Source organism: Dasypus novemcinctus, chromosome 3 (genome assembly GCF_030445035.2).
Source record: "Dasypus novemcinctus isolate mDasNov1 chromosome 3, mDasNov1.1.hap2, whole genome shotgun sequence".
Lineage (NCBI taxonomy): Eukaryota > Metazoa > Chordata > Mammalia > Cingulata > Dasypodidae > Dasypus > Dasypus novemcinctus.
The window spans coordinates 119,984,438-120,004,382 of NC_080675.1; the positions used below are offsets into that span (position 1 = coordinate 119,984,438).

At 35.3% G+C, this 19,945-nt stretch overlaps 2 protein-coding genes across 2 annotated transcripts in view; one reads left to right on the forward strand and one right to left on the reverse strand.

Moving 5' to 3' along the window:
• SLC24A5 (solute carrier family 24 member 5) overlaps window positions 1-15,909 on the forward strand; it is a 28,643-nt gene extending 12,734 nt beyond the window's left edge. The window contains exons 3-9 of the mRNA XM_012527760.4: window positions 1,054-1,137; window positions 1,226-1,329; window positions 1,687-1,787; window positions 3,920-4,203; window positions 6,239-6,445; window positions 8,593-8,694; window positions 15,590-15,909. Of these exons, the coding sequence (XP_012383214.3) occupies window positions 1,054-1,137; window positions 1,226-1,329; window positions 1,687-1,787; window positions 3,920-4,203; window positions 6,239-6,445; window positions 8,593-8,694; window positions 15,590-15,909 (1,202 nt within the window). The remainder of the gene's footprint in view (window positions 1-1,053; window positions 1,138-1,225; window positions 1,330-1,686; window positions 1,788-3,919; window positions 4,204-6,238; window positions 6,446-8,592; window positions 8,695-15,589) is intronic.
• The window catches only part of MYEF2 (myelin expression factor 2), a 52,380-nt gene continuing 33,844 nt past the window's right edge, over window positions 1,410-19,945 (reverse strand). The window contains exon 17 of the mRNA XM_004448083.4: window positions 1,410-16,645. Within this exon, the coding sequence (XP_004448140.1) occupies window positions 16,482-16,645 (164 nt within the window). The 3' untranslated portion in view covers window positions 1,410-16,481. The remainder of the gene's footprint in view (window positions 16,646-19,945) is intronic.

The following is a 19,945-nucleotide window of genomic DNA, read 5'->3' on the forward strand; positions in this document are numbered from 1 at the left end:
TCCCCACAGGCAAGAATAAGGAAATTTTGACCACAGGTGACAAGGATTTGGCCAAGCACACCAGTTTGAGTCTGGAAAGACTGCAGTGTCAAGAATCAATAGGAAATAAATAATAAACATCAACTAAGGGTTGGTATTGAGTCATAGAAAACCATTAAGTCTTGGAAAACCTGAATTCTAGTTCTAACTTTGACATCTGCTTTGTGATCTAGGGTAGAAAACTTAAGGTCTAGTATATGCTACCTCTAACACTTAACTTTTAGTCTACCAATAAACCTTGGCTGAAGAATTCCTATGCAGTCTCAGTCTTTCTACAGCAAGGTTAATTACTCTTTTCAGAATGGTTTTCTCTTTTTATTCCTAAAGTAGGCCCCTCAGCGTTAATACTGAAAGAACTCTCATCCTATCAATAACAGAAGTCACTGGATTTGCATGCTTCTAAAGTCTGAAGGAGATACACAAACGGTTTGGATAGTGATATTTTCTTGTTATGTCCTACTCTACTGTGAAGTTTTATGGCTACATATTTTAAATCAATACTGTATTTATAAAATATAAATCTTATTTGGTTTTTAGTCAACTGATGTGTGTGTATAGACGCTAACTTAAAATGCTCTGTTAACAAAATGCTCAATGCAGCTTCTTTTATAGATTTTAAGACTAGTATTTATTTTCAACTTGGGTTAGGATTCCCAAATTACTTTGTTTTCTTAGCTCCTACTGGAGCACTGTTGGCAGTGCAATTTTAAAGAAGTCCTGTGTTACTACTCATCTACAAGTCATACAACAGAAAGGTGTCTTAAATGGGTTCCAAATATCTCCTATTTTGGAACTCAGGTTACCAATGAGGGACTTCTGGTTGCCTTTTCTACAGAAGCATTAAGTAATGACTCCCTTATTTTTTAACCTGCATTTTTTTTCTTTAGTCAATATTATTTTTATGTGAAGTATATTTTTATGTGAAGCTGTAGCTCTGAATATTGTATTGTTATGAAGATCTACTCTTTCATTTGTCACTTCACCAGGCTTAACAGTAATTTCATTTATCCTTAGCCCTTGGATTGTCTCAGGATGTTGCAGGTGCAACTTTTATGGCAGCGGGTAGTTCAGCTCCTGAATTAGTTACTGCTTTCCTAGGTAAATATTGCTCATTATACTTTTTACTTACTCAATGTGACTTTATATATTCAAGTCAATACTTACTTAGCTTCTATATTGCTTGTAGGTGTATTTATTACAAAGGGAGATATTGGCATTAGCACCATTCTTGGATCCGCAATTTATAATCTCCTTGGCATCTGTGCAGCCTGTGGCTTGCTATGTAACATGGTAAGGAAATTTTATTCAACAAAATTTACTGTCTTGACAAATATAATTTTTATAGCCAAGAACAAAAAGCAAGGCAGTAGTAATATGTTCAGTCAAATTTATTAATCAGTAGGAAAACAACATGTATTCAATTTAAAGTTAACCCACAAATAGCTCTTGGTCAAATTTATGAAAGTGACTGTAAGTTTAGAAACACAACCTTTCTTTAAAATTCCTTTACTTTTCTCTAAGCAATATGCAAAAGATAACAATATTTAGCTACAAATATACAAACAATTTTAGTATTATACTAAGCATTGTACTTGAAGAAAAAAATTAAACTGTAATGGAAACAGTAAATTAACTATCATTTCACAGGTTTCAAGGCTATCTTGTTGGCCCCTATTCAGAGATTGCGTGGCATATGCAATTAGTGTAGCAGCAGTCCTTGGCATAATATATGACAACCAAGTTTACTGGTAAGATTGAAATAATCACTACTTTTATGTAAGACGCCATTCTACGAAGGACTTTATTAAATTCTGATGGTTCAGAAATTTTTTGTTCAGAAATGTTACTTGTCATTCTCAGTTATGTGCCACTTCTGCCCCATTTTCTAGTGAGTCTCTGAGCTAACTTCTTCATCACAACTGCCACATAGTTTTTTCTACCTATTTAGCAATTTCTTTTTAGTCAATTCATAGTTTCTTTTTCCCCTCACTATCACTGAAGACCACCACTCTTCCTTCTTCCCTCTGGCTGCCTGTTGAGAGCTTTTTTTCCCTTTTGGGTTAGTGATTACCATGCCTCAGTCAAAAAGGGTAATAGTCACAAAAGATTGGGGAGATGATGGAGGAAATAAAGGAATCCCCTTTAAATTCCTCCAAATTGCTAACATTCTTTTAGCAGAAGGAATTAAAGCCTTCTTGCTCTAAGGAAAAATGTTCAGGGTACAATATTTTAAATTGCTTTCTTTGTAATCTCTGTGCCTAGATGATGCAAGAAAATGAGTGGGCAGATATTTTTTTCCAAGTAATAAGCACTAGGTATCTACGAGGTGTATCACTATGCCAGGCATCCTACAGGATAAAGAAATGTGAAACACACAGCCTTGCAGGTTGTGCATTGCAAAAGAAGGAAATGTAAATGGCAGGAAGCGGACTTGGCCCAGTGGTTAGGGCGTCCGTTTACCACATGGGAGGTCCGCGGTTCAGACCCCGGGCCTCCTTGACCCGTGTGGGGCTGGCCCATGCGCAGTGCTAATGCGTGCGAGGAGTGCCGCGCCATGCAGGGGTGTCCCCCGCGTAGGGGAGCCCCACGCAAAAGGAATGCGCCCGTGAGGAGAGCCGCCCAGTGTGAGGGAAAGTGCAGCCTGCCCAGGAATGGCGCCGCCCACACTTCCCGAGCCGCTGACGACAACAGAAGCGGACAAAGAAACAAGAGGCAGCAAATAGACACCGAGAACAGACAACCAGGGGGTAGGGGGGGAAATTAAATAAATAAATAAATCTTAAAAAAAAAAAAAAGGAATGTAAATGGCATTTCTCAGGAGTACTACCATGCAGAAGCTCTGCATAATACCTGCTATCAGTGAACTTAAAATCTAGCAAAGAGCAGAGTTTCTAAAAGAATCATCCTGAAATTAAGTCTGTCCCCCAAAGATAGGCTGTCTTGGTAAAGTAGGAATCCTTGTGGGATTCATCAGCTGTTGGTAAGGGTAGCAGTAGTTTTGAGTATCCAACCCAATGCTCCACTAGGGAAAACAAGAGCTCTATTCTTTCAGCTATGGCACAGAGATTCAATGGCTATGAAATTTAAGAAGGTATTCAAACGCAAGGTTCAAATGTGATGGCATTAGCTAATTTCATAATTCTTCAAACAGGAAATCAGAGTATTTGGAAACAGTTTTTCATGCCTAAGGTATAATTTTATTTTTGAGAATATCCTTTTCTTGTGAATACAAGCCAAATTCAACTACATTAAAATCATTAAACAAAACTCTGTATAGTGAACCAAAAGTCCCAAAGCCTAACATATTCAGAATATACCTGTAGTAGAGAATTTAACAGGATCATGTGAATAGATACAGTTGAAATAAATTAACAAATACTATATTCTATTATTATTTTGGGGGGAGAATGTATTCTGGCGATGAAAACTGAGGTAGAAAATGCTCAACACCATCCATTCATTTTACTTTTATTTTTTAAATCTCCAACTATTATTTTCTAGGCATTTTTTCTCTCTACCATTTGTAAGGTTATCTGCTATTAACAATGAGGTTATGGGCTCGGGTTTGAAACAGAAAGCTCCCAAGTCCGGCCAGCCGTCAATAAATCATTTTTCCTTCTCAAAATAACAAAACAAAACAAAACAAAAACAATGAGTTTATAATCCTTTTTTTTTCCTTTGAAATATAGAAAAAACAGGGTCATGCTTTTATCAGTGAATTTATAATGCTTTAACAAGTTTTGACAAATCTACAACAAAAAAAATCTAGAAATGTTAGTTGCTTTCTTAGAAAATTATGAAAGTCACTGCAAAAACCTATCAACTCTAAACTGATTTTCATCTTCTTTAATTTAAAAACACAAAATTCTCTAATTTATAGGTATGAAGGAACTTTACTGCTTTTGATATATGGATTATATGTTTTGGTGCTGTGTTTTGACATTAAAATTAGCCAATATATCATAAAGAAATGCAGTCCTTGCTGTACTTGTCTTGTCAAAGAAATGGAAGAGAGAACTGAACAACAGCCACTGGCAGGATGGGAAGATGAGGGTCAACCATCTGTCCAACGACAACCAAGAACTGACAGTGGAATATTTCATGAAGATTCTGGCTACTCCCAGCTATCTCTAACTGTACATGGTCTTAGTCAGGTTTCTGAAGGTAATAACTACATCCTGCTTACTATTTCTATTCACTAGAAAAACTTATGAATCTAATTCAGCAAGTATTAATTATGCATTTATTACATAGAAGGCACCATGAAAATTCAGAGATATTGAGGCAACTCCTACTGTTAAGGGTTTTTATCACTGTAGGGAAGACAGCCAAAATATGAAGTTATAATTACCATAAAGATATAAAAAAAAGTGTTACTGTGGTTCATAAAAAAGACATTTTATAAATTTTGGCGAGGATGGTTAGAAAGGAAAGATCATGCAGAAGGGAGCATTAGCTATCTTATGATAGGTGAGATTTTAATTGATTAAATGATGTTAATGACCAATTCATAACAGCTTGCAGACATAAGAGTAAAGTATATTTCAAGGATCAAGGCCAAGAAAATATGAACAAAAATTCTGTGGAAGTACTAACAACAGCTGGAGCACAATATGTACACAGTAAGGAAGCACAAAAAAGGTAAGGGATAGGAAGAGTTAAATGTTAGGGTAAGAGTCACTGAGGTTTGTGAGCAGAGAAATGCTTAGAACTGTACTTTAGGAATATTAACCTGAAATGATGTTCATAGTAGAGTTGAAATAAGGGATGAGATAAGAAGGCCTGTAAGAGGCTATCACAAGAGCTGATGCATTTAGTAGATGCTTAGAGTAAAGACAGTGGGAATGAAAGAGAACAGATGTGAGGCAATGTGTCCTATATCATTAAGAGCTGGCAACTGAGGGACAATTTGGGACCAAAAGAGGGAACCGGCAAAGTCAACTCCAAGATTTTGAGCACACATGCCTGAGAAAATAGTGATACTACTTGTAAGAATTGGGAATTTAAGAAAAGGGTTGGTTTGCAGGAAAGCAAAGAAGGAAACAGCCCCGTTTCAAACAAGTTTGAAGCAGTAGCAAGTATATAGGTAAATGTGTTCAGCAGGAAGTCAAATTCAGCTATGGCCAAAAATAAAAATTTTATAAAATGATTGTATGAAATGAATTCTAATTTTAAATTAAGAATATTAGAAAGGGAACTAATTTTAATATAATAATTTTTTAAAATTAAAGCATGACTCTCCTTAAAAAAACTGGATGCCCACAGGTATGCATCTCTAAGTCAGATTTTATTTTTTAAAAATCAAAAGAATTGGGCCTAATTCTTTTATTATGCTAAAATTATATCTAATATTATTTAGAGGCCCTGGCTAAGGCCTCACAAACTATTTTACAAGTTATCTTACTAAAATTAGGTGTAATGTGACTTGAGCCAATATATGGGGCCCATTATTTTGTAAATGTCATGCAATTTTAAACAATTTTAAAGTGAACTCCCATTTTTATCTAATATATTGTCATTATCTTTGTCTTCCAATAAGTTAATAAAATAAACTGAATAAAGGAACACACTCAAGTTTTGTTAGTTACATTGTACATTGTAGAGCATATCCTCAGTTCCTATTTTCTTAAAGTTCTTTCTAAAAATTGTAGTGAATTCTGAATTCAGTGAATTAATAAAAGTAATGAAACAGACCAAAAAACCACTTACATTGAGAATTAGAATGTACTATGCAACTTAATAAAAAGATTATGCTATAATTGTTATAGTCCCTAAGCATGGACACAAAGGGCAGGTCAGAGGCATCATCAATACTGGGACATACAGGCAACTGGAATAACAGGGATAAAAGCCAGATCAAAACCAAAAGTAGTTAGTTACCGCAGACAATCCACATTTTAGAAAATCAAGAAATGTCTAAACTGACACATCATGAATGTTATCTCTAACAAAGTCAGTGAATGACCCAAGAAGAATATAAAGGCCAAAGAAATGCTGTGTATCATATTTTACATTTTCTGCCCTGAATCAGCCTCAATTTTTTTTGCCAGCAATGTCAGTAATAAGGTGTCCATATGTTTTAAACAGCCTTTTAAAAACTGACAGAGCTAATTTATTTCAATATAGCTTTCTAAATGGACATTTATGGTTTAATCCACCATTTGTGGAAACTCAAAATTGTTTAACTTTTCCTCAACAGATCCACCAAGTGTTTTCAACATGCCTGAAGCAGATTTAAAAATAATTTTTTGGGTGTTATCTCTTCCTATTATTACATTACTCTTTCTAACCACACCAGATTGTAGAAGAAAATTTTGGAAAAACTATTTTGTGTTAACATTTTTCATGTCTGCAGTATGGATATCTGCATTTACATATATCTTGGTTTGGATGGTCACGATAACTGGTATGTATCTTAAGAAAACAGAAAGTGGGGAGTGGCTATAGCTCAGAGGTTAAGCGCCTGCTTCCCATGTATGAGGTCCTGGGTCAACCCCCCATACCTCCTAAAAAAAAAAAAAAAAGGACACAATTTAAAAAGAAATATTTCAGAACAAATTCTTGCAAATGTTCACTAAAAATGAATTAGCTAGGAAGCAAATTTCATTTTCAGCAAGACTATAAAGATTAGTGCTTTTTACAAAAAGACAATAAAACAACAAGATCATTCAAGTTTTGAGTAGCATATTACATGTCAACTATAGTCTTGCTATTATATAGTCCAGGCGTACAGATCAAGGGATCATTTTATAAATGAAATTAAAATCACAGGATGTCTTTTTATAATACTATAATAATCATGTTGAATAGGGGTCCATAATAAACCCTTTATATTGAATTCCATTCCATAATGAAAACTATTAGAGCAAGGAGCCAGTGTTTTGGGAAAACAATGGATACGGTTCAACTGGACTATACTTTGCTTTTTAATATGACAATACAAGCATACAATGAAATAAATATAAAGTTTCATTGTAGGTTTCTACTACCTTCATGATTAAGATTTAACTGTTATCACTTGGCAGATCAGCTCTAGTCTCAAAGTACCCTAAATCCAAAAGGAAAAAATGGAATATAAACATAGAGCAAAAAATTAAGAATTTCTCCCAAAAAAGGTTTCCCTGAATTGACTTTTATCAGGAGTCAACAAACCACTGCCTGCATACTAAAATCACCTACCTCCTATTTTTCTTAATAAAGTTTTACTGGACACAGTCATGCCCATTCATTTATATATTATTTATGGCTGCTTCCAGACTACACTGGCAGAGTAAGAGGGACTTTATGGCCTGAAAGTCTAAAATAATGTCTATCTGGTCCTTTATTAAAAAAGGTTGCTTACCCCTGACTTACATGAGCCTTTTCCAAATTGATATGCAAGATTTAGAATAGTATGCTAGCAAAAAGCAGGATGTTTCTTTTTTCAGTGAGGAAGATGAAAAGGTCAAATTAGCTTGCACATTAATCTCTCCATATTTTCTCAGTCAGAACACATTTGATAGGAGAAAAATAGGAAAAGGACAAAATCAAATAACAGATCATAGCACAGGCCCAAGATGGAAAAAATTAGTGTTATATATGTATATATGAACTCTAGCAAGGAAAAGGCAAATTACAAAAGTTAACAATCAATATTCCATCTTCTAATTAAGTTCTAATTGGCATTTTAAGCAAAAAAAGAAAAAAGATTCTAAAGCAAGCTTTCAATTACAACATTAAAAGCAGTTACATATAGTCCTTTTTTTTTTTATTACCATCCCTCTGGTTCTGTTTCCCAGAATGAATACATTTCCCAAAATTGTATTTGATGTTGGAGTGACATCAAACTTAACAGAATTATTAATAAAGAGTCCTAGTTAGACTCAATGAGAACACTATTTTGTTTTCCTTAGAGATTTATGGTGCTTCCCCATCCCCTCCCCCCCAAAAAAACACATTAAATTAAGGGACATCAGTAATTAGGACTTAAAATGTATACTATCTGAACAAATTTACAGCTTAAAAGTAGCTAATAATTCATTGAACTCTCACCACTTTAAGAAAAAAAAATTTAAAGACAGAATAGTCAGCCTCATTAAAATACCTTAAGCAATAGCCCTAATTAGTTAACAGTAGACAGTCACACTTCCAGATAAGGAAACTGCTCACTGGTAAAACTGCAGCTGTTAAAAGCAGCTTTAGGTATCTGTCATTAAAACCGTTCCACCCTATTTTAAGATCTAATGAATAGGGGAAGATGTGGCAGAGTGAGAGGAATGGAGTACATGGGAATCCCTTATATTTTCAATGTAACTTTTCTGTAATCTAAAATCTCTTTAAAGTTTACTTTATATATATATACACACACATACATATGTGTGTGTGTATATATATACATATAAATGTGTCTAGCAATCTTTTCTAATATCTTGCTAGCTAAAAACTATGTAAATAAGCACACTAGGAATGTGGAATCTAAATGTACATTACTTCTTTTTACTTGAGGAAGTATCTGCAGAGAATCCTCAGTGAACCTATAAGATTTGTAACATATCATATCTGTGTTTATTACAGGGGAAACACTAGAAATACCAGATACAATAATGGGCCTTACTTTATTAGCAGCAGGAACAAGCATACCTGACACGATTACAAGTGTGTTGGTTACAAGGAAAGGTAAGAACCAGGTTCCTGAAGTCACATGGAAATTATTCAAGCCTGGAAGACATGTCCTCAGCAAAGGTAGCTTTAAAAATAATTATTTCCTCAGTAACTTACTTTGAAGGAAAAAGAGGAGTAATTCAAGAGGAGGAGTTTACTATTTAATAGTAGATTATTTTCACTAAATCTGATCCTCCAAATAATATTCATCTGAAATGTGCATTAAATCTTGCTTAACCAATGGGGACTTCTAGAGAAGATGACAGTGTAGGGAGTTCCAAGATGCAGCCCTTTCACCAAAACAACAATTAAACAGGCAGGAACTGTCTGAAACAACTATTTTGTCCAAGAAAGAGCAGAAGGAAAAGGCTGAAAATTTTCAGTAAAGAAGTATAAATTGCTCTAAGAAGTGTCTACCAAAATCCATACTACACTGCTGCGGCAGGCCACCACAGTGTTCAGTCCCTGCCAAAGAGCTGGTTCCAGAAAGGGATGTAAAGACCGTCTTCCCCAAGAACAAGGGTGTGCAAGGCCAATCTCTGATCACATTTTTTAATGAGTGAATTCAGTTTGCTGGGTCCCAGTTCTAAGGTCTGCTGTTGTTTCCACCCGCCCTAGGCAAAGGCAAAGGCAGGCACTGTTTCAGCCCTGTCCAGATCTTCTTGATAGAGAGGTTGAACCTTGAAAAAATCTCTATCTAATTACCAGCTGTTTACAACACCAAGAAACAGACATCCCAGAGAGAAACTCCAGAGATAATACTTTAAAATATTAAAATGTACAGGGTGCAATAAGAGTACAATACAAAGAAACAGGAAATGATGATCCAGCCAAAGGAAAAGGATAAAAATACAGAAAACACCAATGAAGAAGAGAAAGCAGACATAATGGTTTTACTGATCTTAAAAAATGCTTAAGGAAAGTACAGAGAAAGAACTACAGGATATGAGAAAAACAAAGAATGAACAATATGATACTCTAAGTAAAGAGACAGAAATTTTAAAAAGGAACCAAAAAAGACTTTTGGGAGTTGAAGGCCAAAAAAAATGAACTGAAAAAAGCCCAGGAGGGTTACAAGTGCAGAATGGAGCTAGCAAAAGAAAGAATCAGTAAACTAGAAGACAAGACGTTTGAAATGAGTCAGGCTAAGGAGCAGAAAGAAAAAATACTACAGCAAAAATAGCCAAAACTAGTCATGGGACACCATCAAATGCACCAATATATGCACTATGGGAGTCTCAGAAGGAGAAAAAAGAAAGGGGCAGGAGGAATAATCACAGAAATAATGACAGGGAACTTTCCAATCCTAGCAAAAGATGTGAATATGCACACCAAACAGTAAAGACATGAGGAAAAATACATGCCATCATATATTGATTATACTACCAAATGCAAAAGACAAGAAAGTTCTGAAAGTTGCAAGAGAAAAGCAACAGGTTACATGCAAGAGAATCCCAGTAAGATTGAATGCAGATTTCTCATAAGAAACTATGGAGGCAAGACAACAGTAGGCTGAAATACAAGAAGTGCTAAAGGAAAACTGCCAGCCAAGGATAGTATATTCAATGAGACTCTTTCAAAACATGAGGGAGAGATTAAGAGATCCTCAAATAAACAAAAACATCACCACTAGACCTGACCTTCTTGCAATGCAAAAGGGAGTTCATCAAACTGAAACAAAGAACACTAGGCAGTGGTTGCAAACAGCATAGAAACAGACCTGCAGTAAAGGTAAGCATTTGGGTAATTATAAACGCCAGTATTATTGTACTGTAATGTTTGGTACATCATTTCTTATTTCCTACAGGTACTAAAATTCAAATGCATTCAAAGCAATGATGAATCTAGGTTTTGGACAAACAATATATTAAGATATAAGCAGTAACAAGTACAAGAAAATGGGTGGGGATACAGCGAGGTGCAGGGAAAGCATATATGCATGTTACTGAAGGTAAGTTGTTATCAAACCAAATGTAATTGTTATATATGTAGAATGTTAAATTGTAACCCCATGGCAACCAGAAAGAAAACAGATGAAAAATATATCTAAATAAAAAATAAGAAGGTACTCAATGGTACAACACAAAAAAGCAAGCATATATTAAAGTAGGATTTAAAGGAAGTGAGGGACTAAAAAGGTGAGCAAAATGGAAGAAGAAAGTCCTGTATTATCAATAATGTTGCTAAAATGTAAATAATTAAACTCCCTAGTCCAAAGGCGAATATTGGCAGAACTGATAAAAAGAAAAAAAAAAGCATGACTCAACTATATGCAGTCTGCAAGAGACTCACCTTAAAGTCAAAGAACATAAGTTGATGGTGAAAGGATGGAAAAAATATACCATGCGAGTAGTATTCAAAAGAGAGCTGGGGTGGCTACATTAATATCAGATAAAAAAGACTTGAAGTAAAAAAGTTATTAGAGACAATGAACAATAAAGGTCATTACATACTGACAGAGGGGACAATTCAACAGGTAGATATAAAAATTATAAATATATATACAACTACCAGCACAGCCCCAAAATACATGAGGCAAATGTTGACAGATTTCAAGGGAGAAATTGAGAGTTCTACATTAACAGTAGGAGACTTTAATATACCACTCTCAATAATGGATAAAACATCTAGCCAGAAGATCAATAAGGATGTATAGGACTTGAATGTTACATATAAACCAGTTAGACCTAACAGACATATATAGAATAATAAACCCAATGAAAACAAAATACACATTCTTCTTGAGTACACAAAGATCATTCTCCAGGATACACCATGTTGGGTCACAAAACAAGTCTCAGTAAAAACTCAAAACTACTGAAATCCTAAAATCTATATTCCCTGACCACAAAAGAATGAAGATAGAAATCAGTAACAGACAGAGAAAGGGAAAATTCATGAATATGTAAAAATTAAACATACTCTTAAACAACCAATGAGTTAAAGAGGCAATCAGAAGTGTAATTAGGAAATATCTTGAGGCCAATGACAATGAACATACAACATACCAAAACTTATGGGATGCAGTGAAGGCAGAACTAAGAGGGAAATTTATAGCTCTAGATGCTTACATTACAAAAGAACAACTTCAAATCAGAGACCTAACCTCAAACTTAAAAATCCAGAAAAAGAAGAAACTAAACTCAAAGCAAGCAGAAGGAAGGAAATATCAAAGATTGGAGATAAATAAAACAGAAAACAATTACACAATAGAATCTGCTAGACTGACAAAAAAGAGGATACAAATAACAAAAATCAGAAATGAAAAGGGGGACATTACTACCAACCCCATTGAAATAAAAAGGACTATAAAGTGGATACTATGAACAACTGTATGCCAATAAATCAGACAAACTAGATGAAATGGACAAATTTTCAGAAACACTCAAAGTAACAACACCTTGATTCAAGAAGAGAAGACTCAACAAACCAATTACTACTAAACAGCCTAAATCAGTAATCAAAATCATCCCAACAAAGAAAAGCCCAGGACCAAACCATTTTACAGGGGAATTATATCAAACATTCTAAGAAGATTTAACTCCAATTCTGCTCAGACACGTCCAAAAAATTAAAAAGGAGGGAACACTCCCTATGAGGCCACCACCACCCTCAAACCAAAACTGGACAGACATACCACAAGATAAGAAAACTACACAGCAATGTTTCTTCTGACTATAAATACAAAAATTCTCAGTAAAATACAAGTAAACCAAATCCAACAGCATATTTAAATTATACACCACAATCAAGTAAGATATATCCCTGATATGCAATGTTAGTTCAATATAAGAAAATTAATGTACTCAAACACATTAACAGAATGAAGAAAACAAACCACACAATCATCTCAACTGACACAGAAAAGACATTTTTAACAAAATCTTGATAAAAAGACTTAGAAAACTAGGAATAGAAGGTAACTTCCTCAATATGATATGGAGTATATACGAAAAGCCCACAGCTAACATCCTACTTAATAGTGAAAGAATGAGTTTTCCTTCTAAGATCAAAAACAAGACAAAGAGGTCCACTGTCACCACTGTTATTCAACACTGTACTGCAAGTCCATTCCAGAACAATTAGGCAAGAAAAAGAAAAAGAAGGCATCCAAGCTGGAAAGGAAGAAGTAAAACTATTTTTGCAGTTTGCAGATGATATAATACTATATATGGAAAATTCTGAAAAATTCACAATAAAAAGCTCCAAGAGTTAATAAATGAATTGAGCAAAGTGGGTGGTACAAGATTAATACTCAAATATCCATCGTTTTTTCTATATACAAACAATAAAAAAATCAAGAAAAAAATTCCATAAACAAGAGCAACTTAAGGAATCAAATATCCAGGAATAAATCTAACACAAGGATATAAAGGACTTGTACGTAGACTACTACAGAAAATTGCTAAAGAAATTAAAGAAGACCTAAATAAATGGAAAGATATTCCTTGTTCATAATTTAGAAAACTAAATTATCTCTAAGCTATCAATACTACCCAAAGCAATTTATACATTCAAAACAACCTCAATCAAATGTCTAACAATCTCCTTTGCAGAAATGGAAAAGTCTATTATTAAATGTATAACCCAAAGAGCTAAAGCCTTCTTGAAATAGAATGAATTTAGAAGACACATACTTCCCAATCTTAAAACTTATTACAGGGGAGCCGAAAAAAAAAAAAACAACTTATTACAAAACCACAGTAATCCAAACAGCATAGTACCGACAAAAGGACATACATATTGACCAATGGACTAGAACTGAGAGCTCAGAAATCAACTTACACATTTATGGCCAACTGATTTTTGAGGTAGCAGCAAAGACTACTCAACTGGGAAGGAATAGTCTCTTCAACAAATGTTGCTGGGAAAATTGGATCCCCATTTGCAAAGAAAAAGAAAGGACCCTTACACTTCATACCATAAACAAAAACCATCTCAAAATGGATCAAAGACCTAAATATAAGAACCAGAGCTATAAAACTCCTAGAAGAAAACATAGTGGGAGCAGATGTGGCTCAAGTAGCTGAGTGTCTGCCTCCCGGGGAGGTCCCAGGTTTGGTTCTTGGTGCCTCCTGGGGAGGGTGGGGGGAAGAAAACAATACGCAAAACAAATGAAAAAACTAACTCAGGGAAGCCAATGTGGCTCAGTGGTTGAGTGCCAGCTTCCTACATACAAGGTCCCAGGTTCAATCTCAGGCCCCAGTACAACAAAACAAAACAAAACAAAAACAAAAAACAGCAGGGAAGCGTATTCAGGACCTTGTGTCAGGCAATGGTTTCTTTAGACTTTACACCCAAAACATAAGTAAAAAAAGAAAAAAGAGATTAATGGGATTTCATTAAAATAAAAAACTTTTTTCCTCATAGGACTTTATCATGAAAGTAAAAAGATAACCTACACAATGGGAGAAAATATTTGGAAACCACATATCCAATAAAGGATTAATATCCAGTATTTATAAAGAAATCCTTCAACTTAATAACAAAAAGATAACCCAATTTAAAAATGGGCGAAGAGTTACACAGACATCTCACCAAATAATATATACAAATGGTCAAAAAGCACATGAAAAGATGTTCAATGTCATTAGAATCAGGGAAATGCAAATCAAAACCACAATGAGATACCATTTCATACCCATTAGAATGGCTGGTACTAAAAAACTGGAAAACCATTTTGTGTGATCCATTAATCTTTTTTAAAAAAAGACCAAAAAATTAACTTTTAAAATTTGGAAAATCACAAATGTTGGAGAGGATACAGAGAAACAGAAAGACACATTCACTGCTGGTGGTAATGTAAAATGGTGCAGCTACCATGGAAGGGAGTTTGGCAGTTCCTCAGAAAGCTAAGTATAAAACTACCATATGACTAGCAATGCCCTACAAGGTATATATCCAAACGTATTGAAAGCAGGGGCCTGAACAGATAACTGCACACTGATGTACATAGCAGCATTATTCACAATTGCCAAAAGATGGAAATAACCCAAATGTCCATCAACGATGAATGGATAAATAAAATGTGGTATATACATACAACAGAATATTATTCATCCACAAAAAGGAATTGACGTCCCAATACATGCAACATGGATGAACCTTGAAGACATCATGTTGAGTGAAATAAACCAGACACAAAAGGACAAATAACGTATCATCTCAGTGATTTGAAACAATCAGAATAAGAAAACTCTGAGTCAGAATTCAGCATATAGGTTAATAGGGGACAGGGTAGGGATAGGGAATGGGAACTTACGGCTTAAAACGTACAGGGTTCCTATTTCAAATATTGGAAATGTTTAGGTAATGGATGGTAACGATGATAGCACAATATTGTGAAAGTAATTAACAGCACTGAAAATGTATCTAATATGATTAAAAGGGAAAATGTGAAATTATATATATAACAAAAATTTTTTTAATTCAAGGAACTATACTACACAAACAGTGAACTCTAAGTTAAACCATGGACATTAATAGTACAATTGTAGAAAAGTGCTGTTACCAATTTTAACAAATGTTCCACACCAAAGCAAGGTGTTGGTGGTAGGACAGTATATGGGAATCCTGTGTTTTGTGAGTGATGGTTCTGAAAACCCATAAGTTCTCTAATGAAGGGGAAAAAATCCTAACCATGTTAAATCAGAATGAAAAGCAACGAGTTATCTACATACCTTATTGAAAAAAACTTTAATAAATAAAGATTATTAGATAAATAAATGTTCAGACTTTAAATACTAACCCAAAAAAGTAAAAAAAATACAAATTCAGTAAGACTTTTGCTCTAGTACAATATTCCAAAATGAATAAACCTAAAAAAGGATCCAGTGTATATTTTTATGGAACTTATTAATAAAATACAGTATCTTTATGCACATTTTAACAATATGCTTTTCTTCTGCAGGCAAAGGAGATATGGCTATGTCTAACATCGTGGGATCCAACGTGTTTGATATGCTATGCCTAGGTGTTCCATGGTTTATTAAAACTGCATTTATAAACGTATCAACTCCTATAGAAGTAAAGAGCAAAGGACTGACTTACATAACCATCTCTCTAAATGTTTCAATTATTTTTCTTTTTTCAGCAGTTCATTTCAATGGCTGGAAACTAGACAGAAAGTTGGGAATAGTCTGCCTATTATTATATTTGGGGCTTACTACATTATCAATTCTATATGAACTTGGAATTATTGGAAATAATAAAATGGGCTGTGGAGACTGATATTAGTAGTGTTATATGGCAAATGTGAGTGATGGGCAGATAGAGAAAGGCAAAATCCATTTTTTCATTAAGTCAAATAAAAAAATCCTAAACGTAAAGATCTAAAAGATACAGTAATTCTTTATGACCAAAGAAAAGTAATTAAAAACTAACTGAAATCACATTCTAATTTGTCTGGACCCTTTCTTTTCAAGGATATCTACATATATAAAAAAAACAGAAGTTCTGGGGGGAAGAAAAATACATGTTTTACCTTACAATAAATTGATAAAAGTTAGGGAAACTTGAACAAACAAATCCCACTATGACAATAACAAGAAAATGGCTTATTTGATTAAAAACAGTATAACCATTCATTTAAACTGAATGACCAGACTTGCTGTTTTTAAAAACCCAAACTTGAGATTAACAAAAATTACAGTATATTTTTAACACTATACTGTTAAAAGCTGGTGGGAGTTTTAAAAGTTCATTTTTACAGCTTTTGTAAGCATACAGTATTTCTTAAAAAATTACTTTTACTTGGAGATTCAGCAAAACAGATGGAGGAATGTTCCAACTGTGGCTTGAAATTATGCATTACGATCCAGGCGAACATCAATTTCTCTGCCACTGATTTTTATGCCATTCATTATTCTGCAGGCTTTTTCAGCTGATTCTGGTGAGTCAAATCTGACTGTCCCACAGCCTTTTGACTTTCCATTCTCCATTTTTATTTCTGCAAACATTACATGACCTGTAAAAGAAAAATTACAGAATTATTACTAGTTGGTTCCAATTCACTCTACAGGTTTGAGTTTATTTATAGTCAATGAAGTGTTAAGTAAATTTGGTTAAAAATATTAACATTAATGATTTAGAAATAACATATATAGTATTATTCACATCACTATTTTCTGAATATAATGCAATTAATATAAGGAAATAGACTTACACGTTAGAATATACAAAATTGGAATCAGGGTAAATTTGCTTAGTATTGAATGTATTTTAGTTTGTTTGTTAAATCCCTTATTTCTCAAGTTAACTTTATTGCAACAGAGCAAGCTAGCACAAAAAATCACTTCAAATCACCATGCCTTACAAATTTAAACAGAATTAAAGTATTTTTAGAATATATGTAGTTGCTTTCTGTCTCACCAATTTCACTTTCCTTCCCATCTATCTCTTCACTCTTTCATCCCTGCAAACAGTAGGAACTAGCCAGAAATCTGAATTTCTACCAACCAGAAAGCCAAAACCATTTATTCAATATCACAATTTGAATTAAAAGATGAGTGACACAAATATGTTATGAAAATTAGTCATGGAAGAGAAACAGTAGATTTAAATCAATAAAGCTAAAAAGAGAGAAGCTCCCAGGAGGAAAACCAGACAAATGTTCCTCATACAGTTAATATCACTGATGACTCTAGAGACTGGTATTTGAAGAAAATCAATGTCATTTATCAATATACAAGGTGGCCATAAAATTTATCATCCAAATCAGAACACTATTAAAAGAGGGAGCTATTAATAATTACATAGAAATAACAGGTGTAAAGTATTTCCAAGCAAACTAAGATACCTGATTACCCAATTCAAGCCGGTCATACATTATGGTATATAACTATTTAATATTTCCCTTCCCTTTAGATGCACATGTCAAAACAAATCAAGCTAGAGGACTTCAAGTAACATAGTTGCCAGATCACTATGGGAATAATTTTAGCCTGGCAACCAAATCAGAGAACAAGCTATACAAAGGGGAAAAAAGGAAGACGGGAAAAGGTAAAACTAGAGTCTCTCAATACATAAGCCCCCAAATGATGGGATCTATTTTTAATCACAATGCATGAGGAAGATTTTTTTTGCTCCTGTTTCAAGTGTTGATCTAAATGACTTCTGACTTTAACAACCTGGACTACCTTTCTACTTTTCTCTTTTCATCCCCACCTTATTGCTGCTTTTAAAAATAAAAAAATTAAAAAGTGAAAAAACCAACGAAGTCAATTCCTTACCTACTCAATACTAATTAAATAGTATGAGATAATAAATGCCATACTGAGCAAAAACCATGATCTTATAACCCAAACCAGGCAGTCTTTAACGGTTAAAGTAGATTCAAGCCACACTTAACCCATAACTGGTAAAAAAACATAGGAATCACACTTTCTAATAAGCATCATAAAAGGAAACTGAAGATTATACCCAAAAAAAACCTTGAAAAATAGATTCAGAGCAATTACTAGAGTCCTCTTAATATCCTGCATGCTGGTGACTAGAAAAAATCATACCCAGGTAAATGACAGCACTTAGAGTGATTCTAAATGGGACTGCAGAGACTTTTCAAGGGTTTTTAAGGTTAAAGACTCTTCCTTATTCTAATTTTACCTAAAAACTCAAGATTTTTCTTAATGTTAAGTATCCCACCACAGGTTTATTAGCAAAAGTAGGATTCACTCAAACAAGGAAACTTCTTAGAACCTTCAAAGCAAAAGGAGCTCCTAGAGGCAGCTCCTGCTACAGGGCAGTTATTTGCTTTTTGTTATTTGTTTTTTTTTTTAAAGATTTGTTTTATTTATTTCTCTCCCCTTGCCCCCTGCCTGTTGTCTTCTTCTGCATCCACTTGCACTGTTAGGCAACACCGGAAAACTGCATCTCTTTTTGTTTGCGTCATCTTGCTGCATCAGTTCTCCGTGTGTGTGGCGCCACTCCTGAGCAGGCTGCGCTTTTTTTTTCCCACACGGGGCAGCTCTCCTTGCGGGGCACACTTCTTGCACATGGGGTACCCCTATGCAGGGCACCCCTATGCAGGGCACCCCTGCATGGCATGGCACTCCTTGTGCGTGGCAACACTGTGCATGGGTCAGCTCACCGCACAGGTCAGGAGGTCCTGGGTATCGAACCCTGGACCCTCCATATGGTAGGCGGACACTCTATCAGTTGAGCCACATCTGCTTCCCCAGGGAAGTTATTAATCACGCAGAGCTTTCGAAAGCACCTGTTTGGGGGCTCCAGAAGACCAGAAGAGCATCCTGCAACATCCTTGAAATAAAGGAAGGAGGGGACTGCCCATCTGCAGAGAAGATTCGTAAGTACTCGTTGCCACGGAGACTGGTGACCGGCAGCACAAGCCACCTTGGGCGCTAGGCCATGGCTGGAACTGGAAGAACTATTTCCCAAAAATGGGGAAGGAGGGACGGTTGGGCATCAACTTCAGCTACTGATCAGTAAATTCGACAGGCTAAAGTATAATCCAAAGAACAGCTAACATTTGAAACTGTCAAATCAGAATGAGGCCAATAGCAACCATTTTAACTCTACCTATGGCATGAAGGGAAGAACTGACTGAAAATCACAGTACTGGTAGGGACCAGCTTCTTTCCATCTAGATCAAATTGAAGGTCTAGATTAAGTCCCAGCCCCACCTCCTGCAGGGAAGAGGCTAGGGGAACCTACACTAGCCTCTCCAGGAAACTATAGGCCATACCGCTGAGACCATTGATTATCCTACTCTGGCAGTGCAAGCCAACTCAGTAGCTAGTCTGTAGATGGAGTTGGAAGCTCCATTTCCCAAAAACATGGGAGGAAGAGACAGCTGGGCATTGATTTCAGCTACTGAATAGTAAATCCGGCTGGCTAATATATACCCCTAATAACAGCCGGAAAGGGTGTGGTAGCCACCACTTAGACTCCCCCCTCCCCGCACATGAGGGGAAGCCAGACTGACTGAAGATCACAGCTATCATAGGGACTCTGCTTTTTTCCACCCAGATTGTATGCAGCCCTAGCCTAATCTCCAACCCCACCTCTGGCATGGAGGAAACTGGCAGGACCTGCATCAACCTCTCTAGGAAATTGCAAGTACATTTGGCTGGCACAGACTTAATAGTTGGAAGTCTACTGGGTCAATGGCGGTCATCTTGGACCCATGCAGTATGGACTTCTGCCCACACCTGCAGCTCCATCCCCACCCCAAGCAGGCGAGAAAGGGGCATGACATTTCATCAATCTCTTCAGACAACTACAGTCTAAGCCTGCATGACTTGGATTT